The sequence below is a fragment of the Acanthaster planci genome, linkage group LG21 (assembly GCF_054643075.1).
Source record: "Acanthaster planci isolate LZ-2023a linkage group LG21, COTS_SCS, whole genome shotgun sequence".
Classification (NCBI taxonomy): domain Eukaryota; kingdom Metazoa; phylum Echinodermata; class Asteroidea; order Valvatida; family Acanthasteridae; genus Acanthaster; species Acanthaster planci.
Genome location: NC_141797.1, coordinates 5,230,668 through 5,254,956, shown reverse-complemented (window position 1 = coordinate 5,254,956; position 24,289 = coordinate 5,230,668). Strand labels below are relative to the sequence as shown.

The window sequence follows — 24,289 nt, the reverse complement described above, 5'->3', positions numbered from 1 at the left end:
ACTTTTGTATCATACTTAATTTTTGTAATGCATCTCTTATTATAAAAACCAATCACATAGATCTTAAAATAAATCCGACAGGTTGACGACATGAAGATAAGACCTCGTTTTTGATTGGCTTATTTTCAATTATTGTAAAATCGCGGTTGTCTTGTGTGAACGGGGCCTATCGCATAAAGCGCGTTGTGTGTCTCTTTTGTGCGCAGAAAAACGAGTGGTTGATTATGGTTATTACGTGCTGGTTGAATCCTGAGAGAGGTACACGACCTTTGTTTTCTCTTCTAACGGTCCTCTTCTGTTTCGATTTCCTTGCTTTATTTTTTCTCATAGTGCACGTGGTGAACCAAAGATGCAGGCAGGCATAATTTATACTTTTAATCATCTCTGCAACTTCAACATCCGCGCCATTATGGCGCTTGATTTGATTTAGGCCTCCTCTTCATGGTGGGCTTACAGTTAGAACATGACTTCCTCCATGGTAATAGTACTAGCTTAATAGAATTTGCTTGACTAATCTTAGTCAAGCAAATTATCTGCAAGTGTAACATACTGGAAGTACAAGCAGAAAGCTTCTTGTTGCTGCAACGCAAAATGTTAGACTCACTTTCGCCTTAGGTTAGAGAGTGTCACCGGCCTCGAAAAGTGCGGTAACTTCTGAATGACGATTGTACTGTTGTGGAGTTCAACTGTTAACGCTCTCATTGTTTGCCGGTAATTGGGGCCTACTCGCAAATTGTACTGTAGTGTGGAGTTGACTTATGCAGGTGGCATGGATGGAGCTCCACTTGTGCGGCCATCGCTTATTTTTCCTTGCACTGTTTTTAAAGCCATCAGAAAATGGTGACAGCTTTATGACGTGTTGGCCCATGTCATAAATTTAACAGTGAAAATATTGCTTCACGTTGGCCTACATGTACTTATAAAGCATAATTTGGAAAGAGTTCTATATCCGGGCATCACTTGCTGACTTGAAGCTTGACACCTTGTGCATGCAAACCCTATCATGCATATACATGCTACATGAGACTGGTCTGAAAAATATTTTCATTGCTAAATTTAATTTTTGGTACACTACATGTGATCACTTTCTGATGGCTAATGAACCACTGCAGGAGAAAATTAGTGATGTCAGTTTATGTGGAGGGGTTTTTACCTATAAAGAATTTTTCAGACCAGTCTCATACGGTTTGTGCTCAAGGTGTCAAGTGATGTCCTTGTTGAGAACTTTTCCCTTCACATGTGCATTTAGCATAGTCATTGTCTGGTTCTCTTGCTTTTGTACATGTACTGATGTACTTGTAGCTTGAACATGTTGAATTTCCTAGACCTTGCAAAGCAATGAGCTATGAACCTGGACATCAAATTTATTCTCATACTACCCTGTACAGAAACCTTCCAAAAGCGGTTCGGAAAATTCTGTGTTTTCTATTTAGCCTAAACCATGTTAACATTAACAGTAAAAGCTTCACTATTTTCCATGCTAAATTTGGCTTCATAGGACATCTTGTCACTATTTTACGGCCAATACATCAGTGCATGGAAACATTTGTTGTGTCGTCTTATGGAATTCGTCTCCGGATGGTTTGTCAAATCATAATTCGATGGTCAAATACACAGTTCAATCCAAGTTGTAATACATGTAATAGCTTTTGTACTGAAAGATGGTACTTTAGCACTCCCATGGTCAGTTATCTACTTGTACACCATAGTAGGCCAACTAAATGTTTACAAGGTTGATTTCTTTTGTTGATCTTCAGGTCAGTGACTGAACATCAGGTGGTCCTGCTCTGTTAGAAGTACAGGGTGGTTAGAACCCTGACATGGCCATACCCACAGTTCCTAACTTCCAACCTTGGGGAGCACTGCCAATATCACAGGTGCACTGTCAGGTGTATGGCACCAAGCGTAAGGCTACATTCACTGAGTGTGGGACCACTAGTGAACAGGTAAAGCATGCCTGACAAAACTGTTGGCCATTGATGACAATATACCAGAGCAGTAGACTGTACATGTAGTCTTTGTGATGATTGGGACTGGATGTTTACCATTCATTACAGCTCTGAAATTTTGAAGGTTTTGATGTAGAGGTTTTTGCTCAGTAATGAGCCAGATCAGATTCTCCCCAAATTTCCTGAAGATACATTGAAGTGCTCTGTATTCAGGTATTTCACTGAGCCAAGTGTGTGTTTTGAGTGACATTCATTACAGAGACTTCCTCAACCATGGAAGCACCAGGAAGTGAAGCTATACATGTATGTATGTGATTTCAGTTTGAACAGACTAGAGTGGTGCAAGACCAACTCGTTGAAAAGGTACATGTGTGCCACACAGCAGTCTAGTGGTATGCCTGATAAATACATGTACATAAACTCAGTAGGATGTTGGACCTCTTAAGAACATGAACTGTTTGACGAAGAATTTTATACACTACTTTATTAACCACTTTCTGCCGGGGATTTTGACGCATGGCTGGGGTCTCGGAAATTGGACAAAGGGAACTGGGCCTTGTAACAAAAGACTGTACTCGTAACAAAAGACCAGGCTGCTGGGATTTACCATTATTTTTTCACTCTCGATAGTGGAGATAATCCAGCCTTGTTTCGAAACAGTATACCACGGTTGGGGACATTCAGCCTGCGCGAAATACTACCGGGGACAAAAGCACTCCACCACTGCAGCAATGAGCTACACAGTACCGCTGCATGCTAATCTGGCCGCTATTAAAAAGAGGTCAGCAGCGCACTGTGCCAGTTTCGTGAACAGAAGAAAATTACGTAACACCACAAAATCTGGGCTCTTTTTACAAGGCAGCAGGCCTGGCTGAAATACTCCAGCATCAATAGATGTTGCCTGTCAGATTAAAGTAGGAACCAGATAATCCTTCGTGTGGGTGTAAGTGTCCAGTAAATGAAGATATGAATTTTAAAGAATTTTGAAAGCAGAAAAAGTTATAGTTATCCCATCCCAGCATCATCAACATTGATAAATGCCACCAGCACGAAGTGGTTAAGGTGAATAGCTAAGTAACGAAGTAACTCATTTGATTTTTCTTCTCCCCATCCCAAAGATCACAACTGTAAAAAGACACTGTCTGCACCCATCCACCCATTTGCTGCACCCAGTAGGCCATTCCCAGCCATCACCATGGCAACGGGATGAGGCATCGGCAGCTTCCAGCCAACCAGACTGCCTTTCAGCAAACTCCTCCCAGGAACTTTTTCAGACAGCATTTCCACAGCCTGCTGCAGTACAACCTGAAGGGGCAGATATTGTGCAATCGCCAAATGCATTGCCACCAACTCAGAATTTTCACAATTCTGATATGCATTCCCAAACTCCGTGTGACATGGACACTGCCATGACAACCAGCGGTATGAGTGCTAACAGCCAATCAGAAACAAGCAACACAGATACCTGGAAACAGCAGACGAGTAGCCAATGTTTGTGTGAGCAACGCAACCAAAACAGGCTAAACATGCTGGAGGTAAACTACACTTTAATTCCCTTGGCATCCTAGGAAGGGACCTTCCTAAGCCCTTTAACATTCACAACTCCCTACATGTCATCCAGATTATACATTCTTTACTCTTTAACTTTCAGTGGCATCAAATCACGCATAAAAGGCAATAATGCAATGGCTTTGCATTCTTAAAATTCTACAATTTTCTCACAACTTAGTAAATTTTGAAGGATCTCGGAAGACCGATGTTAATTTTCAACCATGACTCTATGCCTGTGTCGGCACTGATTTTGAAATAGTTTCACAACACAGTGGTGTGTTGTTTAGCACGTCACATTAGAGTTGCCTGCAAAATCAACTTTTTTGCCATGCCTGAATTACGTGGTCACAGCTGGACAGAATACATGCCTTTGGAGACCACAGCATCAGGCATGTCACCAACAAGTTATTTCCTAAATACAGCCAAAATTTGATGCAGCCCTCGCAACAAATGCATCATGTCATTTGCTCTGATACTAGATAATAAGCCATGACCACATTTTATCATACCCAGACTTGCCCTAAATTCCAAAGCCCAGACAACTTTTTTAAAAATATGGGTTTCTTCCAAACAATATTTCAGCGGCCACTTAAAAAAATTGTGAGTCTGAAAATATGCCTAGCACTGCTGCGGTAACATGTGTTTCAGATTTAATCAGTCAGAAGGTACCAGCATAGTACTGTGTGGTAAATCAGGCAAATGGAATGATGGGATTTACTGCAAACTACCAACTGAACAACATGGCAGTTGAAACTCAATTATATTGCATTAAGAGAAAACTGTTGCTCATTCTTCATTCTGTATTCCAATTATGCTTGTTTTGATGTACATGTATATGGTTGTACTCAGTGGAAAAAGGACAACATAAGTTGCTTTGGTAGATTAAGATAAATTACACCTTTTTTTTGAGATTTTGACCATTGTATTTCTCTGACTGTGGAGTTGATATAGTTGGTTGTTCATTCAACTTCTGGCATAGCAGGAAGTGGAATTTGAAAGCAACGATTATTGGGATGTCCCCTACGACCACCACCTTCTAAAAATGGCCAATGAGATAGAGCAAGCACGTATTGCCATGGAAACAGAAGAAGCTCCATGCTGCCACCAGCCTGGTCTACCGACAACGGAGCCCACATTGATACCAGCCTCAGTTCCGTAAGTAAGGATTGGGACCTTGTCATAAGCAAATTTCCTTGTCATAAGCAGAATCTTGTATTAGCAGTGCTCTTATTAATATGGTTCAACTGTACTTCTTGAAGTTGTGTGTTCACAGCAGATATAACATAGACTTGCTGGTAGAGCTGTAAAGCACAGCCTGGGCCCACCAGCTTTTATGCATTTCTTTTCTTCTTCATTTGACAAGCTTTTCTCTCAATGTTGTAATTAATAAGCAAGTAAACATTGACCTTTGACCCTTAACCGTGAATGACAATTAAATTTTGCTGTATTCATTTACTGCTGGAAATAGCTGTTTTCCCGTGGAAGTTGCTTGCTAATACATGTAGCTCCAATCATGTCCATTGACTTGTCTCTTATTACCTCTCGTAGTCAAATGATTTGGACATAGTCTGTCAGAAGAGAGCTTTCCTCTGTCTGGGACCTTGTTGATCAATTGCTTTCGTTACCCATATCATTCTGTGCAGGTTGGAGATTCACAGTACAGGGAGCCACGTCAGGTGCTACTGTAAGCCTTGTTGGGAGGGACTTCTGGAGCCAGTCAGCTATATATGATGTTTTTTTTAATGTAGGTTTAGTCATTATGAGTATGTAGTGTGAGATCCCACTTGAGTGGTTATTGGAGAGGAACGGATGTGACTATCATCTGATTGCCAAAATGGGCATCTGCCGCAATTAACATTCCAAGCCAGAAATACAGGGAGAAATAAGTACCAGTCAAGTCTGCTTTGTTAAAGTCTGATACAAATGTAGTAGAACTGCAGTTTGCCCAAGAACCCATTCAGATTTGGACATTATTAGAAAAAGGTAAAATCTGGCCAGAAAATTCCAAGTCTGTGTATATTCCAATGAAAATCAAAGAGACAAAAATCCTCTTAGATATTCCCTTTATCAGAGCAATGAAAGAAGCGCCCTGTTGGCATTGAAGTCAGTAAAGGCAGTGTCCCATTTTTCCTGGCTATGGGTTGAGATTACACACGACTATGGATAATGGCTGCCACCACTCCTAGACTCCTGTGTACTTTTAAATCACAGCCAAGTAATTCAGGCACTACCTTTTATTCCACGGAGGACACAGTGGAAGAAACATGAACAGAGTGAGCGTTTTGAACATTATCCTGGCTGTTTTACTGAGATGACATCGCCACTGTGTTTAGTCTGAACATTCATGTTAGATTTACCATAACTTTTAACCCAAATTAAAAATTTTTTAATTAACAGTGATGTTGCCGTCAGTTTTTCCATCCTCCGTGCATTTGATTGTTTTTGCCAGGAGCCGTTTAAATCCTCCATAATCCTGGCACATACTTTCTGTCTTAACTTTCCAACTACATCAAGCCCTGCTGTACGTAACATTGACGCTGGGCTCTAGCTTCCTCCGACACACACACAAAGAATCCTTGAAAACATCCCAGTGGCTTTTGAAGGAACTGACAGTTGGGGAGTATATATCCAAAAAGATACAGCTGCCCCTAAACACAACTATTTCACAAAACATGGGTCTTGCCGGGAAGAACTACATGTTTGAATTATCTGAAAGAAGTATTAAGTTAAATATACTTGAAGCATCTTGAATAGAGCCTGAAAGTAAAAGGTCACGCAGCGAGCTCCCGGAACCCTTGCATGAGCTGCCAAGGAGGATTTTACATGGGGCTGTCCTATCACGTTCGATAACTTTTGGAATAATGATTCCAAAGTGAAACAAACCCATGAAACACTCATGTTGGAATTTTACCCTTGTTTTCCTCAAGTAGTATTTAGGAAAAGTCACCTGGATATGGGTAAAAAACGAATTTCCTTAACGACCTTTCACTTCTGGTGATATCGTACCTAGGTTTTGTTTTCACTGCCTGTGCTTACGTGAAAACAAGATTGTAAAACGTTGCAAAGATTTACATACCTGCAGTCTATGGGTTCCAGATTCCATTGAGTTGACATGACACAGTTCTTGTCAGCAAAGGTTAGATAAAATATAAGAATCTTTCGTAAAAGTAGATTTCTACTTTAACCTTATTACCGTATGAATTTAGCAAAGTCAGTGAAATAGTTTGATCTGTTTTTATTTTGGCTTTTACCGTCAGACTAACATAAAATGTGAAACTGTAAATGTTCAACTGTGTACAAGGCTGCCCCATGGCTCTTTTAGGTTTCTGGAAGTGATGGGTCAATTTTTGGCAGGCTATTTCTCTTTTACATGTAGGTCAGGTAATTGTTCAGCTCCTGTAAAGTGATATACTAGCAAATATTTTACAAAGCCCTTTTTCCAAGGTAGATTTTTTAAGAAGTAACTGAGCAAAAAAAATAAAATCTAAAAAATAGTGCAGGTTTTTCCTATCCAAGGGTTCCAGGGGCGCGCCATCAGGGGTCAACTTTCAGGCTCTATATAACACTGACAGTGCTGTATGTGTGGATGGCAGTCATGCTGGTTCAATGTGGTGCATATGAATTTTAATCTTTTTTGCCGGTTAAAAAGTGCCTTAGTTTTGTAAATCTGTGGTTGGTCATGGTACGTGTACTGGTTTAATAACCAAACTCAGTGACAGTGTAACACAGTGTGGGTCATTAGCAGAAACCAAACTCAGTGACAGTGTAACACAGTGTGGGTCATTAGCAGAAACCAAACTCAGTGACAGTGTAACACAGTGTGGGTCATTAGCAGAAACCAAACTCAGTGACAGTGTAACACAGTGTGGGTCATTAGCAGAAACCAAACTCAGTGACAGTGTAACACAGTGTGGGTCATTAGCAGAAACCAAACTCAGTGACAGTGTAACACAGTGTGGGTCATTAGCAGAATTTATGGTAACTTCTCTTTCAGTTCTTCAGGGCTTTAAGTTTAAAACAACTTTGTTTGAATTTCTATTCTTGGAGGTGTAAACTATTTTCCCTGCAGTGAAAGTGTGTACAAGTACACAGATGTGGTCATAGAAAGGATGATAACAAAGTTTCAAACTTACACTTTGAAATTGACTTTAATAAGCAACATATTTGGGATTGTGCAAAGAGTTTTAGTTAAAAACAAAATTTCTTTTTGTCAGAAAGGTTTTTTACTTAAAAGATTTTGGGGAAGGGGTAGGAATCAATGAGAGTTCCTGCTCCAACTCCTCTCCCCATAAATATAAAAAATACCTTGGTAGGTATGTCAGTATGCTACATGTTTCTCAGGCACTATGTCATTATTTGCCTCAGGATCATCCGACAGGGAGAGTTGATAGTACAGGAATGATGGCTTGGAGAACAGTCAACATTCCTGGCATTTGCTTTCACATCCTTTGGGCATCACAGCAAAGCATACAACGTACTGAGTAGAAAACACTTATGCTTGGCAACTAAACACAAACAAGTCGTGTAATATGATATGCCTATTTGCTCTACATGACTTGTTCTTTATTTTTCTGTTTGGGAGCTTCAATGTGCTGGATGTGATTCCTAAGTTGATCCTGTGATGCAGGTAGGGGCCGGGTAGACCCTGATGATTTGGAAAACGCTAGACATTTTAAACTTATACATGTAGTCCTGTTATTTGTAGGGTAGACATTCCAAATGGAAAGACCTGTGTGACCACATACGATTGAGATATACATGTACTTAAAGGTTGTAGTTATCACCCTACTGGCTCAAGTTAATGTCGGTAGCTGTGGTTATTTGATACACTAGAATTGTGCATTATTTATTGAAAGTTTGTTAAGGCTTCTAAAGTTCTGATGTTGCTAAAAACTGTGGATATTTGTTACCAAATTCCACTGAAAGAAAATGGAAATACATGTACATGTAATTTTCAGATATATTTCTTGTCTTTAGTTTGTTTTGTGGCTGCACTGTTCCAGGGTGTTTTTTTATTGACATGTATTATGTATGTTTACACTTAGGCTTGGTAGGTTTGTATTTGTACATTTCAGTAGTGATGGATAGTTTGCTATTTTTAAGTTAAATATTTCCAAGCATTGGAATAAAAAACTTCAAAGCATTTTTCAGTCTTGAGGTCAATGTTTCATTGTAATGTTTACCATATCAGAGTTCCCAGGCATTTATTTAATCTCTGTTTCGTAAGTGCGACAAGTTCTGGGAAGTTACATGTAGGTCAGTGTATTGTTTGGTCCTTCCCTCACATTCCATCCCTGAAACACTATCACATCACACCAAGGTGACATGTAAGCCAGGGTTTGGGTCTAAGTTTTATCCCTTTGAGATTTTTCTCCCAATTGTAAGATTAATGCACCTGCTTGCCTTTTTAAATCTTGTAAGCTGAAGTGGCTGTACTCATCTGACAGGGTCAGATCAATCTTTCAGAAAAAAAGGGGATACATGTATATGCCTGTCAGGTAAGTGCCCTGGAAAACATTTGATATGTATAATTTGGGGAATAAAGGTTGAACTTCAGCATTTATTATAGTTAGCCCCACTTTACTCTCATGATCCCATACTCCCATCTACTATCTCAAAAGTTCTAACTGAAATAACTTTGTGTCTTCCACACTGGTATATAAAGCTGAATTCTAAACCTTGATGGATGCAACTCGACTACCTTTGACATGAGAATGTCAAAAAAGATCCCCTGGATTCTCTGGAAACAGTGTGAGACAAATGACATGGATCAGGTCAAAACACAACCAACCCCAGCTCACAAGTAACTAGAATAGAGAAACTTCACTCTTTTGGTGGGTGTTGGGTCCGTCAAGTTGCAGGTGCAGAAATACATGACGCTGACAAGTGAAGAATTTAGTAGGTACATGTAGTACCATGGCATAGTGCAGTAAGACTTATGGTCTAGAGACCAATTTCAATTCAATACTTGATTAAAACCCAAACTGGCCAGGAGATCTGATACTTTAGCTAGTCCAACTCCTTCATAAACGCACTGTTAATACAACATTGTACTTATAATTACAAGTGCAAGTGACATGCATGTACAGGTAAATTCTGAGCTGCTCATAACTTTGCACAAATGCTCCTATCAGAAATGACATACTGTTCATGTGAAGTAAAGCATGAGGGCATCAGCTAATTCAAGAAACATTGCTTGGCAACTGTGAAAAGGTGAACAGAAAGAGGTAAACTGGACAAAGGGGCAAGAATGAATGCCTGTTTTGAAAGTAGGTTCCTGCACTCCATGTTTATTGGATTCCTTTTTTGATGATAGCAAGCACTTTAGCTGAAAATCAATTTGACAGTTCCAATTGCCTCAAATGAACCTGCTGGAGATGGACATGAGTGGTGACAACCACACCCCAGAGTTTTGATCACCTTTGATCTTGAAGGAATATAAAAAGCATAAAAAGAATTGCTTCACTTCCACAAAGGTTCCTGTATCCATTCTTGGCATTCAAACTTGGGCATGCATGCATGGATGTACATGTATTTCTATACACAGTGACTGTATTGTGCCATCACAGAAGTCTGTCTACGAGTGTCCATATACATGTATCATTGGACGTCAGTACATGGCCCAAACTGTACTGAAAGCATTACAAAATAAACACAAAGCAAGATACTTAGGAAGAAATTTAAGGACAAATGTAACATTCCTGAACTTTTACTGCCAAAGCCTCAAGACAAACCTACTTAAGTTTGACAGAAGCACAAATAAAACCATTTCACTCAGTTCAGCACCCCCCAAAAAGGAATTTTGAATGTCACACATTCCATTGGTACATGTTTATTACTTGTTGATATTGTGTACAAAAACGTTCACTTGGCCTGTATAAAAGTGGAAAAATAATCTACAGTAACATGTACATGTATGTACATATGTCTTCATACAGAAGGCAACCCAAATTACCTCTTTGGAACCTGGTTCATTCCATCAGCTATTGAAGTGACTTTGAATAAACTAAGTTCTGAAACCAACTGAGACAATCTCCTATTCAAACAAACAGGAAGTGGAAGAGTGATGCGGTTAAAATTGCTTGAAATGTCATTGGCAAAACTACACGCATAAATTTGGCATCGACTCAAATGTGCAGACCCTTTCCCTCTGCCCATTTTGGGTTTTAGCTCATTCTTTGGTCTAAATATCTATTGGGAGGTTTCTAATGTTTGGACCATATTAAAAAGTCTTTACCTTTGATAGCCGTGTTGACAAAAAGGTATGTGTAGGTTAGCAGCCACAATGTCACTGGATGTCCACTGCTTAAAGTTGGTCCTTTGCTAACTTTTGCTGAGCAGGCAAATTTGCTCAGTAAATTCTCAACATTGGGCCATGGTTTCTCCATGTGCAGTATTCTCAATTTATCATTACCTACATATTTTCCTGTTTTTGAATTTTCAATTGGTTAATAATTGCATGGCACTGATGATTACAAAGATCCATCATTCACGTCCTCTGTACATTTTCTCAACTATTTTAATTCATGGTTTTTCAGTAGTCCATATAAAACGTTTCAAATTCAAGGCTATACAAATGTTCAACAAAGTCCCATCAAATCAAAATGCACAATGCTCCCAGTAACTACAAGCCTGCATTCAATACTGTCTGTGAGCTGAAGATCTTCATTTACTTTCAACTGACGCCACTTTTCAACCACGTCCAAATTCATCCTTCTTCCTGACAACCAACTCACACAAAATTAATTCACACAAAATTAACCATTCATGCTTTCTTCATTTGAGCATAATTCAAAATTTGTTGTCAAGCCATGAATACAAATTTCAATTTTCCCTGCTTAATAATGGAAGAAAAATCTTCGAGACTTAACCTGGGAATCATTTGTTCACCTTAATTTGATCTTGTAATTATCTCTTCATAGTCTTAGGGGAAAACACATGCAGAAAAATGTGGAACACACTACAAAACTTATTAGTTTAATTTACAAAATTTACATAAAAAGTTAAGGCTTTCTTGCTGCTAAAATCATTTAAAATGAGATGTAATTTGACAAAATAATACAGTAGTGATTGGAATTTGACTTTGAAGCTCCAAATCCTGTTGCATTTATACACCTGCAAGAGTTTAAGCCACAGTTTGCAAAATTCAGTGATTTCCAACCCTACCTTGCCCTTTTTTGAAACCTGTAAAATGTTGCAACCTGAGCCAATTTTGTTTGATTGGTAGATTGTTATCAACGTAAACATTAGAAAATACTTCAGTGTTTATGTTCCCTGATTTTGCTCCAAAAATGTTTCCTTGGCATGATTTTAAGGCACTCGTGGCAAAAATGACCTGAATTTCATTAATAAGCTCATTAGTTTTTACATTCCTTTTGCAAAAACTATAATCTGTATAAACATGTTTGAATTACACGTACTCTTCAGCAGGGATTTTTCGAGACCAATGTTTCAAGTTAAGTCCATGAATTTGACTCACTTTCCAAGGAATGTTTTCCGACCAAATACAAACATTACTGAAATATCCACTAATCAAAATCTTGGATTTAGAATTGAAGAAGACATAAATACACATTCTGTTACACAAACAGCGATACACCAAAGAGACATTAACTGCTTCCATAGTCTAAAATGAACACCACTTGCAAAATTTGAAAGAGTGATGTAATGGAGTAACATTCAGATTCAATCACCCAGTAAGAGTTTACATCTTTAATTGAAACCTCAGACAATTTCAGCTCATCCTTCCAGTAAAATCACATGGCACCTTTTTGTTTCAAAATCCTTCGAGGAAGAAGTGATTTATTACAATTTCAAAAGCGTGAAATAATCAACAAATAAGTCTTTGTATTTTAACTTTTTCTCTTGTTCACTATAAAACAACTCAATAAGCCATTTGTGAGTTATATTTGAATAAAATCTGGTACACTGAGTTCTTTAAATTTACGTGAACACTGCAACTTGAATTTTCCATACTAAAACCACTGTTGCTATACCTCGTGATTCGGGGCAAACTTTTGCTTCATTACTATAAGAGATGCCTTACACCAATACACTGTTCTCAATGGATAAGAACGGCACAAAGGAACCAGTCCATTCCAGAGATGGTGGTCACTATGCAAAAGCTTGCCCCAAATCATGAGTGTCTTAAGTCTGGGGAATTCAAACTGTCAAGTTTCACAGTGTACCAGATTTTATTCAAATTTAACTCGCAAGTGGCTTATTGTTGATTACTATACTTCTTACATATTCATGACGGATCACCAAACTCTCATTGGCTCATTCACGGTCACACACCAGCCACTATTATTGCTGTTTGCCAAGAACACATGCAATCGTTCGCGCAAGGAGTAAATAAGCATGCATTTTCAAATGTCGCCCGGCTTACCCGGGTGACAATTAAAAAAACACAAGCACAGTAGCAGAAAATCCAGGAACTGTCGTCCAGGTGTGCTTTGCACTCGTGGTGGTGCCAGCCTAGTGACGGTCTGCATGCATTCTTGTGTGTAAAATAAATGTAAATCACAAAAGATGAAGCGTTTGTGTTTCAACCTTAGGAACAAATAAAAGTTCGTGGAAACAATTAAAGATGACTTTTTTTTTCAGAGGTTATTAAATAAAATATGTATGAGGTATGGTCAAACAAATATAACATGGTTTATTCTGATCGGACAGTCAATGTTAGTTCCCCGAGGTATTGGAAGTTGATAAAACTAGTACCCAAGGTGGGAAACTAACACTGACCATCCAACCTCAAACCATGTTATATTTGTATACTACCACACTGTTAATCACAGAGTTTTATTCCCTTGGAAACTAATGGCAGTCTGGGTTTCATGCTAGGTTTGAAACTGTTTCCCCACTCCCAAGGTTAAACTACAAGGGCAGCAAAACTGCTACATCAGGGTGAGTTCAGACCATGTGAGCTTTAGTTCCGTCCACGCAAATATTTAAAAAGCTCCAAAACTAAAACAAAAATGGATATATTTTGAAAATTAACCGCATGTAAGAAAACCACAGTGTCAACATTTCAACAGGGTGCTAAGAAATCTACCTATGGTTTCACTAGCGTCACATGAATGCTGTCACTGGTGTTCGGCTGGGACTACAGAACTGAGAGTACTGTGTTTCACTCATGGCTGTCAATGACTGGTTGTCCTTGAGTGGTGATGTGTCCAAGATGCCTCCAAACAATGGGTTACTGCCTGGTTGGGGTGACACTGTGATCGGTACATCTAGGTTCATCAACTCACAGTTTAGTGGGTCCATCAGGTGATCCTATGGGAGGCACAGGACAAAAAACCACCTTTAAGTCTTTTCTCAGTTTTTAAATCAAGCATATTATGTTTGTAAACTTTGGGGTATGAGCAGACTAGTTGCTAAAAGGAAAGAAAACGAAAACAGCAAAACCACTTGAACTGTGACTAAATTCAACAAACTGAATGTTACATAATACATTAAAAGGTAAAACTCTGTCTTTCATGTGCAGTGGAGAGAACATTCCTCGTTGTTTGGAATTTCAAAAAGGCACGGTTAGTCAAGAACAAAACATCTGATGTCACGCTGACATGAATTTCTTTAGGGCATGAGCTTGCATGGGGCCCTGAGTGCTTACACATTTTCAAGGGGCACTGAAAGCAAATTAATTGAGGCTGGGGGCATGGGGTTCCGTGGGGGGCATGGGGTTCCGTGGGGGGCATGGGGTTCCGTGGGGGGCATGGGGTTCCGTGGGGGGCATGGGGTTCCGTGGGGGGCACATCTCCTCCCTCTCCTCAGATTATCTTCAGTTTAGAGACCTGCACTCTGTGAATACTGCACCCGCTAATTGGTACATGTACGCCCAACAATGAAACTGTGAAATGAGCAGAATGCTTGGTGAAGCTTGAGAGAATGAAGGAGAACTAATTAAGGTGCAGACGTTTTGAACGTACAGGTAAACTGAAATCTCCTTCCAATGAAGCGAGCGAAGGGTCGACGATATTGATGTCACCGTTGAAGACGTCCTCTGCCGGGTATAAACTGACAGGGATGGGATCCACCACATGCGACTTTGGATTGATGGCCGGTATGGTTGTCGTGGTAGTAGTTGCCGTGGACAACGGTGTAGAGACAGCCTTCATGACGATGGTCTTGATGTCAGGTGTGGTAGAGGAGACTGTTTTAGCATGAAGGATGGGCTGGGTGTTGTTGTCTTTGACTCGTTCCTCTATTCTCTCAAGTTCCTCTGGATTTACCAAAAAAAGTTCAGTTTTAATTGAAATCTTTGGTATCCCCCCATTAGCTTCAATTCCAAGCTGCACATGTCAACTGAGAAGACATCACATTTCTGCTTGTGTGGTGTATTTGTGTCAATAATCTCAACCTGGGAAGGGTAAAATATCATAAAGAATACACTGAAAAGCACGCATTGTGCACAACTACACCCATCTTGCCTGGACCAGAGTGGTTTTTGCAGTATTTTGATGGATTTCAGACTGCATCATCAAGCATAATAATGTGTACTTTTGTGCAAAAATTTGTGAGAGTTGAAGGTCCAGAAGAACAAACTACATTCACAGTCTTTTTTTTAATTAAACATTCACCAAAAGAGTAGAGAAATGGGAAAATCTGTCAGAGAAAATTCAACACATGTACATCGATGAGCTACGAGCAGTGAATATTGGACAAGGATAATCACAGAACAAACCAAGCAAGGGTCTACCAGCAAATAAGCAGGGTAACAGAAAGGTACATGTACACACCACACTTAACATTTACAAAAGAAAATAAAGTTTACATTTCTAGGAATGAATGACCGGCAGACCAGGACCTGTTTACTGCTGGCCTGCTCAATGAAATGCCAAGACACTGATAGGCCAGTAGGTACATGTCCCAGTACAGATGTACGGGCACACGTACAGTACATGTACCTCAATTATGCATGCACATGTATTGCACTGATAGACAATGTAGCTTTTGGGGGAGGAATGTTCCTAGGTACAGAGGTTTAGCACTACACACTGAGTTTCAATTAATCATTGATATTCATGAGAACATTTACACCAGCCAAGAATTCAATTCTGTTGCCACACTACAGCAATGACGCTTCATTCTCACCGGGCTTGGCCATGCTTCTTCGGATGCCAGCTGGGTCTTTCTTAGTCCATTTGTGGACTTCTTCAGCCATTTTGGCAGCCTTCTCTGGGTTCAGGGCCCAAAGACATCCCTTACGACTTGATCCGTTGGCAGTCGCAGGCTTCTCAATCTTGGCAAAGCACTTGTTTAAGGAGAGGTTATGCCTCACAGAGTTCTATTGCCAAAAAGGTTGCAAAGAAATTGGTTAATTCAATTACGAGCAAAAGTCTGGACAAGGAGAGAAGTTTCAAGCAACTGAAGGTTTTTGTACGATGTAAATGCACATGTACACTGGTTTTCAACATTCAGTATCATAATGGGAAGAAAAAAAAGTTGGAAAATCACCTGATCCAAGAAAACATATTTCCATGTACATGTACATGTATGTTCAATTTGCAGCTTAACAAATTGCATTTATGTTTCAAAGTAAATGTTAAGCAAACCAGCCCTGAATCATCAATATTCACCCAAAATTACCCCTTAATTTAAACGTACATGTGCATGCATGTACATGTGTGTGTACATTATGGGACCATGCACCATGCCACCGGTAAAACTTTACTTTAAGACAGATATTCTGATTTTGGAAAATTTGCAATACAATGATACATGTACATACATGTACATACTGAGGAAAGATCAAAGAAAGCATGATTTCCTAGTACTGTCAGCTTCAAATGTAACTTGAGTAAACAAAGTACATGTACGGTATATCACAACGTGTGTCTCACATGTCAGACTGAATCTTTGAACATACTGTACATGTACATGTCAATTTTGCATATCCCATTTCCTGTATAATTTGTGCACACATGAAATGTGACTAGGAAGATAAATGCACTTTTCTCTTTGTGCTGGGTCAAATGGGAGACTACATGTACATGTATGCTTGGTGGGAACAAATATACCGGTCCTTTTTTACCAACAGAGATTACAGTGAATGTTTTAACCAGTTCTGAGCATACCGGTACATCCATTGCTCTGAGCTTGCATACAAGTCTGAAAAGTCATTCTCACAAAAGCAGAAAATGTTGCGAACACTGCATATTTAGTGTGGTGCTTGGTGTGGTTGTACTAACGGCTGCGCGAACATAGACATTTCCATTGTTACAACTAGGTTCAGCAAATTCTTCCTACAATTAGGAAAGAATGCTTTGCTGTGCTTAAGGCTTGAGGTCTCCATGAAATATGCTGAGCCTCTGTTGGCAGTTACATGCTGGAGTGTGTTTAGCTGCGCTGTGAAATGGGGCCCTGGTAACAGCACAAACATAAAATTGTTCAGTAACTACTCTTTCAATAATTAATATGTGTTGATGAAAAATACCACATTACAAACTAAAACTTTTTCTTGTATATGTATATTCACCCATTTTCATATTATAAATCTTCACGTCTGCACTTGAACAATGAACATGTACTGAAAGCATGTACTGTACATGTATACAACTACATGCACTGAACATGTATACAACTACATGCACTGAACATGTATACAACTACATGCACTGAACATGTATACAACTACATGCACTGAACATGCATACAACTACATGCACTGAACATGTATACAACTACATGCACTGAACATGTATACAACTACATGCACTGAACATGTATACAACTACATGCACTGAACATGCATACAACTACATGCACTGAACATGTATACAACTACATGCACTGAACATGTATGTTATCTGGGTGCAAGATTACAAAAAAAATTGAATGCGTGTCCACACACTTAACAATAAATCAACAATGAAAATCACTGAACTCTAAACTCAGCATATGTACATACATGTACAATGTCGCTTCTGTGACTTTTCAGCAAATATTTCATCAATGAAAGCACATGGTCTGGAGCCAAGGTCAGTTTTACTACTCCACTTTACTATCAGTTGTGAAACCCCTGGACCAGAAGAATGGATTTAACCTTCCCTGTCACCAAATCAATACCCCAAACTCTCCTAATGTCCCTGTCCTTCACCCATTGTTCACCTGTGCCACAAGGGCCCTGCTAGGGCTTTTGTTATGCTAATCTATGACAGGTGCAAGCCAGAAATTTGTGTCAACAACCTATGGAATGTGTGTGGGTCAGGGGTGATAAAAAGCCATTGGCTGGATACGTTCCACTCATTTAGCAGGTATGATCTCTTAAATTCTCAGAGGGACTTCAAAAACAGCTGCAGCGAGTTTAGAAAGTTCTGGCTAATAGGAATAGTATTGTAGTGTAATGTAGTGTTTGTACAGCAAACTTTCTTTTAGTTTAGCCCAAATGTCTTTTACGAGTCCTTACATAAACAGACAGAAATAAAAAAAGGACACTTCCCTTTACCTTCTGTAAATACAAACGCCCCTGTTAAACAATGAGTAAGTCCAATGATTGTGATAGTGATCAATGAATGACTCATGGGGTTACTGGTTACTGAGTAGGCCTATGTATGTATTAACATGGAGGTAAATGGTAATTACCAGTCATGTTGGGTGTAGTCTAAAATGTTACAATGGGTGAGGCATTCATTATTGACAGTCATGACACTACACTGTGGGCTTCTAATTATTACTTGGAATGAATGGGTGGAAGGGATAGAAACATGTCACAATACAGCACAAGGCACTTGTAAACACATACAATCCTGAATCAAAGAAATTTGCTGTGCAGCCTAATTTAACCTGAATACTGTGCAGGAAACTTAATTTATGCTAATAGCAAAATTTAAAAAAAAATAGGTTTTAAAAAGCTGTCCAAAAATGTTAACTTAAAGAAAATCCCCCTCCAGGTCAGTGGCAAAAAGTCAATCCCCACCTCCTGACTTAACAGGGGAAAAAAGCATGAGCACCGCAGGGTAAAAAAAAAATGGACTAGTAATAATGAAATTGTGACATGGCCCTAGAATTGTTGCATGTTCACGTATATTGTATAGTAACATATGTCCTGGTTGTTTTTTGGTAGCTGCACCTAAACAACGTGCTGAGCCACCACTTTGGTACACCATGGGTACCGGAATATGAGGCCTGGTAGCTGAAATAATGGCATTTTGTGACACAAAGTACATGTACGTGTACAGCAATTTGTGGATTCCCAGGGGATGTTTCGTTAGTTCTGACAAAAGCAATGAAAGAAAAGAATTCCATGCCAAACCATCACAATTTCAAGGGTCATAAACACCAACAAACAGAAGTTTATCTTCAAACCCATTCTCCCTAGGGACCAAGCTCCCTTTCTTTGCTAAACTCCCCAAGTCCCTTTTCGAACTTGTTGGTAACTTGGTGTTCATGGCACTTGAGAATCATGATGGTCTCATATGGACTCTTATGGAGCTCTTGCCAAAATGAAACCAAACCTCTGGTTAGCATGCAAAAATTCACTATCAAAGGTTTAAATTCTAGAAACACACCAAACAAAAAATGCACGTTAACGCACAGGCCCTACATACATGTTTTGGTACAGTGTTCAACCAAATGGCGGGGTGGACATGTACATGTGCGTTTGGCTACGGGCAGGATACATGTACAATGTACATGTAATTCAATTGTGGAGCTTACGTGGAGCTTAGTTAGCGCCCAACACATCTCAGGCCACATTTGTTGAAACCATAAAGCCATCCAAAGTATCATGCAATGTATTACATGTACAATGTATGTGTACACTGTTTATAGCTGGTTCTTGTTTGACTTCTGCTAGGCACAAAGACTACCAAAAGTCACAGATTTGTTTCAAAATCCACAGTCTCATTATTGCAAAGTCTTATCAGCAATGCTATCATTTACATCTATAGAGCAATGTCATTTACAGCCGAGAAGGACTTTACACCCAGTGAGACAAACTTTTTGCAACAAGAGATCAGAAGTGTCACAAAATCTGCCTGCACTTGAGTGAAGAACAAACAACACAGTCTGTCTTAAATGAAGTCAATGGACCTGAATATAATACATGTATGTTGGTAGCAGTATGACACTCACAGCAAAGCACACTGGGAAACAGATGGTCCCATATTAATACATGTAGTTGAAATATTATTGGTGAAAGTTTGGCCACACAATGCACACATCCCCTTTAGGCCTGTGATGTACATTGCATGTACATGGATTGGACACTGACATTGCCCAGTGCAATGATAGTTATACACGGTGGTATCTCCGTACATACGGTAAACTGATAGAAAATACATGTACCTGTAATGTACATGTACACGTACGTTGCTCATTAATCGGGGCATTCCCTTTTTAAAAATCTGACATGTACATGTATATCAAGACTTCTTGGATCAGAAGTAAAGTTGAATCAGAACTTCTCAGAGTTGGTGGAAGTACAATGTAAGTGTAGCTCTCTTACATTAGTGTGTAAGGTGAGATTGTTGCATGTATAGTTAGTGAGTGCAATTGGAGTCTAAATCTCAACATTTGAGAAATGCTGTACTCATTCCTACCTTCCATCCATCTGGAGCAGTTTTGAAGTACGGAAAGTTCTCACTGTTAAGAAAAAAAAAAGTAAAACTGATTGAGGTACTGTACATTCTGAAGCCTTCACTCAAAAGCAACTTATAACAGTTCAATCATTCATAATTCATGGCTAAAGAAATTTAGTTTCAAAATCTGTATAACTCAAGGTCACAATAATTTTACCCCAAATAAAAATGTACAGATGCCAGTATATCTGATGCAGTATGGTCAAAAATGTTTGTAAAAATCTCTTCAGTGCAAATACATTTGGACCTGTCCCCAGGAACACTGTTGACATTGCTTTTAGTAGCATGATGACCTGCCATCATTTACAGATAAAGGCAACTGAAGGTTATCAAGGACTGGTCAAAAATATTAAGAATTTGACGGCATTCATGTCCCTGATGATCTGTGTCAATCAAGGCTTGTTACAGTATCTTTGTTATTCGACTTGTTTATGGCAGGAAGTTAAAGACCTTACATTGTGTTTGTCTATTAACTCTTTTCCACATCTTAAAATAAAACAGAATCAGCTAATTGGCTGGTCAGCGATGTGTCACTGAATTATTCATCTCAATGCACAGCACAATCACTCACTCTTTAGAACCGAAATTCCATTCCATTGGTAAATGGGAGAATTTCCTTTAATAGTCGGTCGCAAGAAATTTCTGAAACCACAGCAATAGGTGGTGCAAGGATTTATTCAGGTGGGATATCAATCCTGATTTAATCAGGAGATTTGGGGATTTGAATTAGTTGTGATTTTTGTGTTATTGTATGAAACAAACAATGCATATTTCATTATTTGTGGATAGTTACCTTCATTCAGTGAGTGATGAAATGTTCTTTTCCACCTGGTACAGTGGTAAATTATTCTAACATGTACATATAAGTACCACAGCACTTACAAACATTCATCATTTGGATTATGACATCAGGAAAATACATCTTGTCTAAATTTTGACTGTGAAACATACAGAGTAGATCTGGTGTAACAATGACTATTTTAATCACCAGTGTTCTCAACCACAAAGAGATATTGAGGGGGAATTTTGGACTATAAAACCTGAACATTACTAACAAATGCTGCCTTTTCCATTTTCCTTTTCCATCTTACTTGGACAACTTCAGCCAACCACTATTGGTTCAAAACAACCTGTACACACAAACTCATGCCACTAGTACTGAGTGCATTACTTAGTTATTAATTTGTACATTACTGACACACCCAGCAACGGATAGGATGGGCGTGACCCATCACATCCTTAATCAAGGTGTTGCACCAAAAAGCATAGTCACCATTACACTTTTTTTTTCAAAACCTGTCACTACACAGTTACAGTGCACGCTATTATGAAAAGAAGACTTGAAAGTGGATGAGCAACAGTGGTAAAGTGTATTGCACAACTGTACATCTGTTCCATCATATTCAACATCTGAGAGGATTATTGCAAGATTAACAATTTGTGGTGAGCAATACATGTACTGTACATGTATTTTGCCACAAAGTACTGTATGTGTACATGTACTAGTACCCAATGATCAATTGGGTGTGTCATAGGTGCCAGGGCACCGGTAATTGATTGAATTAGCAGTGACAGTGACTTCATATCTAGTACATGTATCTCATTTCAACAGTGGCATTTCTTTACTTACATGTAGTCATAAAGTCCAACATCAGACTTTTACTACTGTAAGAAATCACAAGGTGTGACAAGTCCACAATAAAGGCAATTCATTATGAAAGCTTAATGATTTTGCTGTTTCTTTCCACTCATTTTTTTACCTACATGTATGTGTGTCCATTTAAGTCAACAGCTTGATATCAGCCTAAGCTTAATGTGCAAGGAACAAAAAATTGCAAGATGACTCAATTGTTTTGAAAAAACAAAAAAGAAGTGGAAAGAGTTTCAAACATGTATACAGACAACACTAATTTCCCTTAAGATATAACAACAGCCATCAGAAAGTGAAAACATGTCCCACAAAGTAAAATTTAGCAAGGAAATTCTGAAGCACTTAGAAAACACTCGGCTTTTTCAGACAAGTCTCATAGGTTTGGGCACGGGCATCAAGTGTTGCCCATACAAGTATGGAACTTCAAGCTACTGGTACGCCTCAGATCTCGGGTGGTTATGATTTGTACAGATTTTATTTCGGGAAGAAGTCTGTATCATCAACTATTTTAGTGTCATAAACACCTACAAGGTTTTTTGAAAAGGCACCTGTTAATTTGAGAGGGATTTCAGTGAGGGGAGGGGGTTTTTCAGTACCTGGGGAGCAAGTTTAATAAGTAGGGAACACTTGTTTGTATTCATTTGTGAAATTGAAAAACTCTGCAGGTCCAATACAGAATTCATTGCAGTTTCATGAAATAAAATATTTGGTCTTACTCCAAATCAAATAATATATATGATCCCTGCACTGCCTGCACATGTATGAACTCATTGAAGTCCTAAAGGTTTAAGCTTTCCAGCCTAGCCAGTGATTTCAAAGGTGCACATTGTATTTTCAAGAGGCTAGATATTCTGCAATTACTCCTAACACAGGGTGAGCAGATTCATCAGCAAAAGTTCCTTTTTTTAAAGAAATCCATAATCCTTGAAAATCTCTGGAAAAATCAAACAAGGACAAAGATTTGGGATGTTTTCAAGTTGAATTCGCACGACCTAAACAGAGGACTTGCTGACACATGTAGGCCTGCTAAAGATTTGTTTTAGGCCTAATGAGTTTGTTCTTCAGCAGCTGCAGTTCCTTGCAATGTTCCAGTCCTTTGCGAAAGCTAAAATGTTAAAACAGAAGGTTAACATGTACTAATACATGTACTTACCACATGAACTGGTAAATATCACTGACTGGCATGCAACCAGTTTTGCTATTCTTCATTGCCATGGTGATCAGGCAACTGTAAGAATATGCTGGCTTGGGATACACCTTCTGCTCTGTTCCCGCCACTGGTTCCAGTTTCTGCTGCTTCGACAAGAGACTTGCTGTCTGATGGGGAGTGGAGGTACCCAGAGAAGATGGGGGATTTTGCTGAGACTGCAATCCAAGAACTGGGAGTGTTTGGAAATTGACTTGGCCAGCTAGGAGACCACTTTGCTGAAGCTGTTGTGGTGTGAGCGACAGAAATTGCTGTTGTTGAGCTGGTGTGAAGTTCATCTGGGTCGATAGATTGTCTAGAGTCTGGCCTTGCTCGAGTTGCTGCTGGAGAAGGATTGTTTGATTTGGCTGTGGTTGATGATCAGGCATGCCCAACACAACATTCAGAGTTGACACTGGCTGGCCTGTCTGAGGGTTCACCAGTAATCCCTGACTATCCAAGGCGAATTTCTCCGGAGAGCTCAGCTGGGAGATATCCAGATTGGCATTCCCGGTGGAAGTGGTGGTGGCGGTCGTGGAAGCGTGTGAGATGGTGTCTGAGAGCGTCCCCATCCCATCCGACAGCCAGACGATGTCTTGCATGGCGCCCTGGTCTGTGGAGAATTCCCCAGCCAGGTCGCCATTTTCGTTGGGATTGTACCCTGTCAGATCTATTGTTTCCGTCTCTGGGTCGTAACTGGCCGATCCAGACCTCAAAATCTGGTCCATTTCCGTCTGCACTTCAGCCTCGAAAACGTCACGAACAGAAAGGTCCATGTGATTTGAATCGAAGTAATCCATAGCTAGGCCTATGTATGTAGAGCAGTTGATGTTCCACGCGTTATGAAAGCCAGTGCACCGTTACGTGCTGTGGCATGCGTCAATTGATCAATGGACGATACGACGCAAAATGTCAACGTGCACACGTTAAAATTTTCCTACTTACACATTTACGTTGCCGTTTCGAAGCACGGTTTTAAGCAAAATGAGCTGTGATTTGTTAAATAAATACCTGCACAGATGCAGCAGAAGATGCCTCGGTGGACTGTCAATGCGTGGTTGCCGGAAATCAAGTTGAAACGATTAATTTGTTTGGTTTTACGCTGTGCCATTCGGAGTATGACTGTTGCACAGGTGGTACGTTCGTAGTAAAATCGTAGTAAAAAGCCGTTGACTGAACCTTGAACAAAGGGCGAATAGCAATTTGAATGAGACTTAACGTATTGGTCCACTCGGGCCACGTGGGAGTACTTAATTATGCAGGACGCCGTGATTGGTCCTTTTCAAGGAGTTGTCACAGCAAAACCGCACTGGTGAATATGAAAATTTGTTAACAGGGTATTTTTCACTGGCCCGGGGAAAAATCAACA

General features: G+C 39.5%; 2 protein-coding genes across 5 annotated transcripts; one reads left to right on the top strand and one right to left on the bottom strand.

Annotated features, from left to right (window-relative positions):
- The first annotated feature begins 141 nt into the window (after positions 1–141).
- On the top strand, positions 142–8,648 carry LOC110989395 (uncharacterized). Of its 3 annotated transcripts, none has more exons than XM_022253760.2 (5): positions 142–258; positions 1,758–1,946; positions 3,068–3,484; positions 4,483–4,655; positions 5,144–8,648. In XM_022253760.2, the coding sequence occupies exons 2-5, from the start codon at positions 1,821–1,823 to the stop codon at positions 5,229–5,231; spliced, it is 804 nt and encodes a 267-aa protein (XP_022109452.2). In that variant the 5' UTR covers positions 142–258; positions 1,758–1,820; the 3' UTR covers positions 5,232–8,648. The 3 variants fall into 3 exon arrangements, with proteins under 3 accessions (XP_022109452.2, XP_022109450.2, XP_022109451.2); XM_022253758.2 differs by having other exon boundaries at positions 4,480–4,655; XM_022253759.2 differs by lacking the exon at positions 142–258 and adding an exon at positions 265–478 and having other exon boundaries at positions 4,480–4,655.
- A 1,113-nt stretch (positions 8,649–9,761) lies between these two features.
- LOC110989397 (uncharacterized) lies at positions 9,762–24,089 on the bottom strand. 2 transcript variants are annotated; one of them, XM_022253763.2, is made up of 6 exons: positions 22,888–24,089; positions 20,045–20,087; positions 15,597–15,789; positions 14,432–14,724; positions 13,555–13,778; positions 9,762–12,999 (listed from the first exon to the last, which is right to left on the bottom strand). In XM_022253763.2, exons 1-5 carry the CDS (start codon positions 23,718–23,720, stop codon positions 13,572–13,574), a joined length of 1,569 nt encoding a protein of 522 aa, XP_022109455.1. In that variant the 5' UTR covers positions 23,721–24,089; the 3' UTR covers positions 9,762–12,999; positions 13,555–13,571. The 2 variants fall into 2 exon arrangements, with proteins under 2 accessions (XP_022109455.1, XP_022109454.1); XM_022253762.2 differs by having other exon boundaries at positions 9,762–13,778; positions 22,888–24,088.
- Between the last annotated feature and the right edge of the window lie 200 nt (positions 24,090–24,289).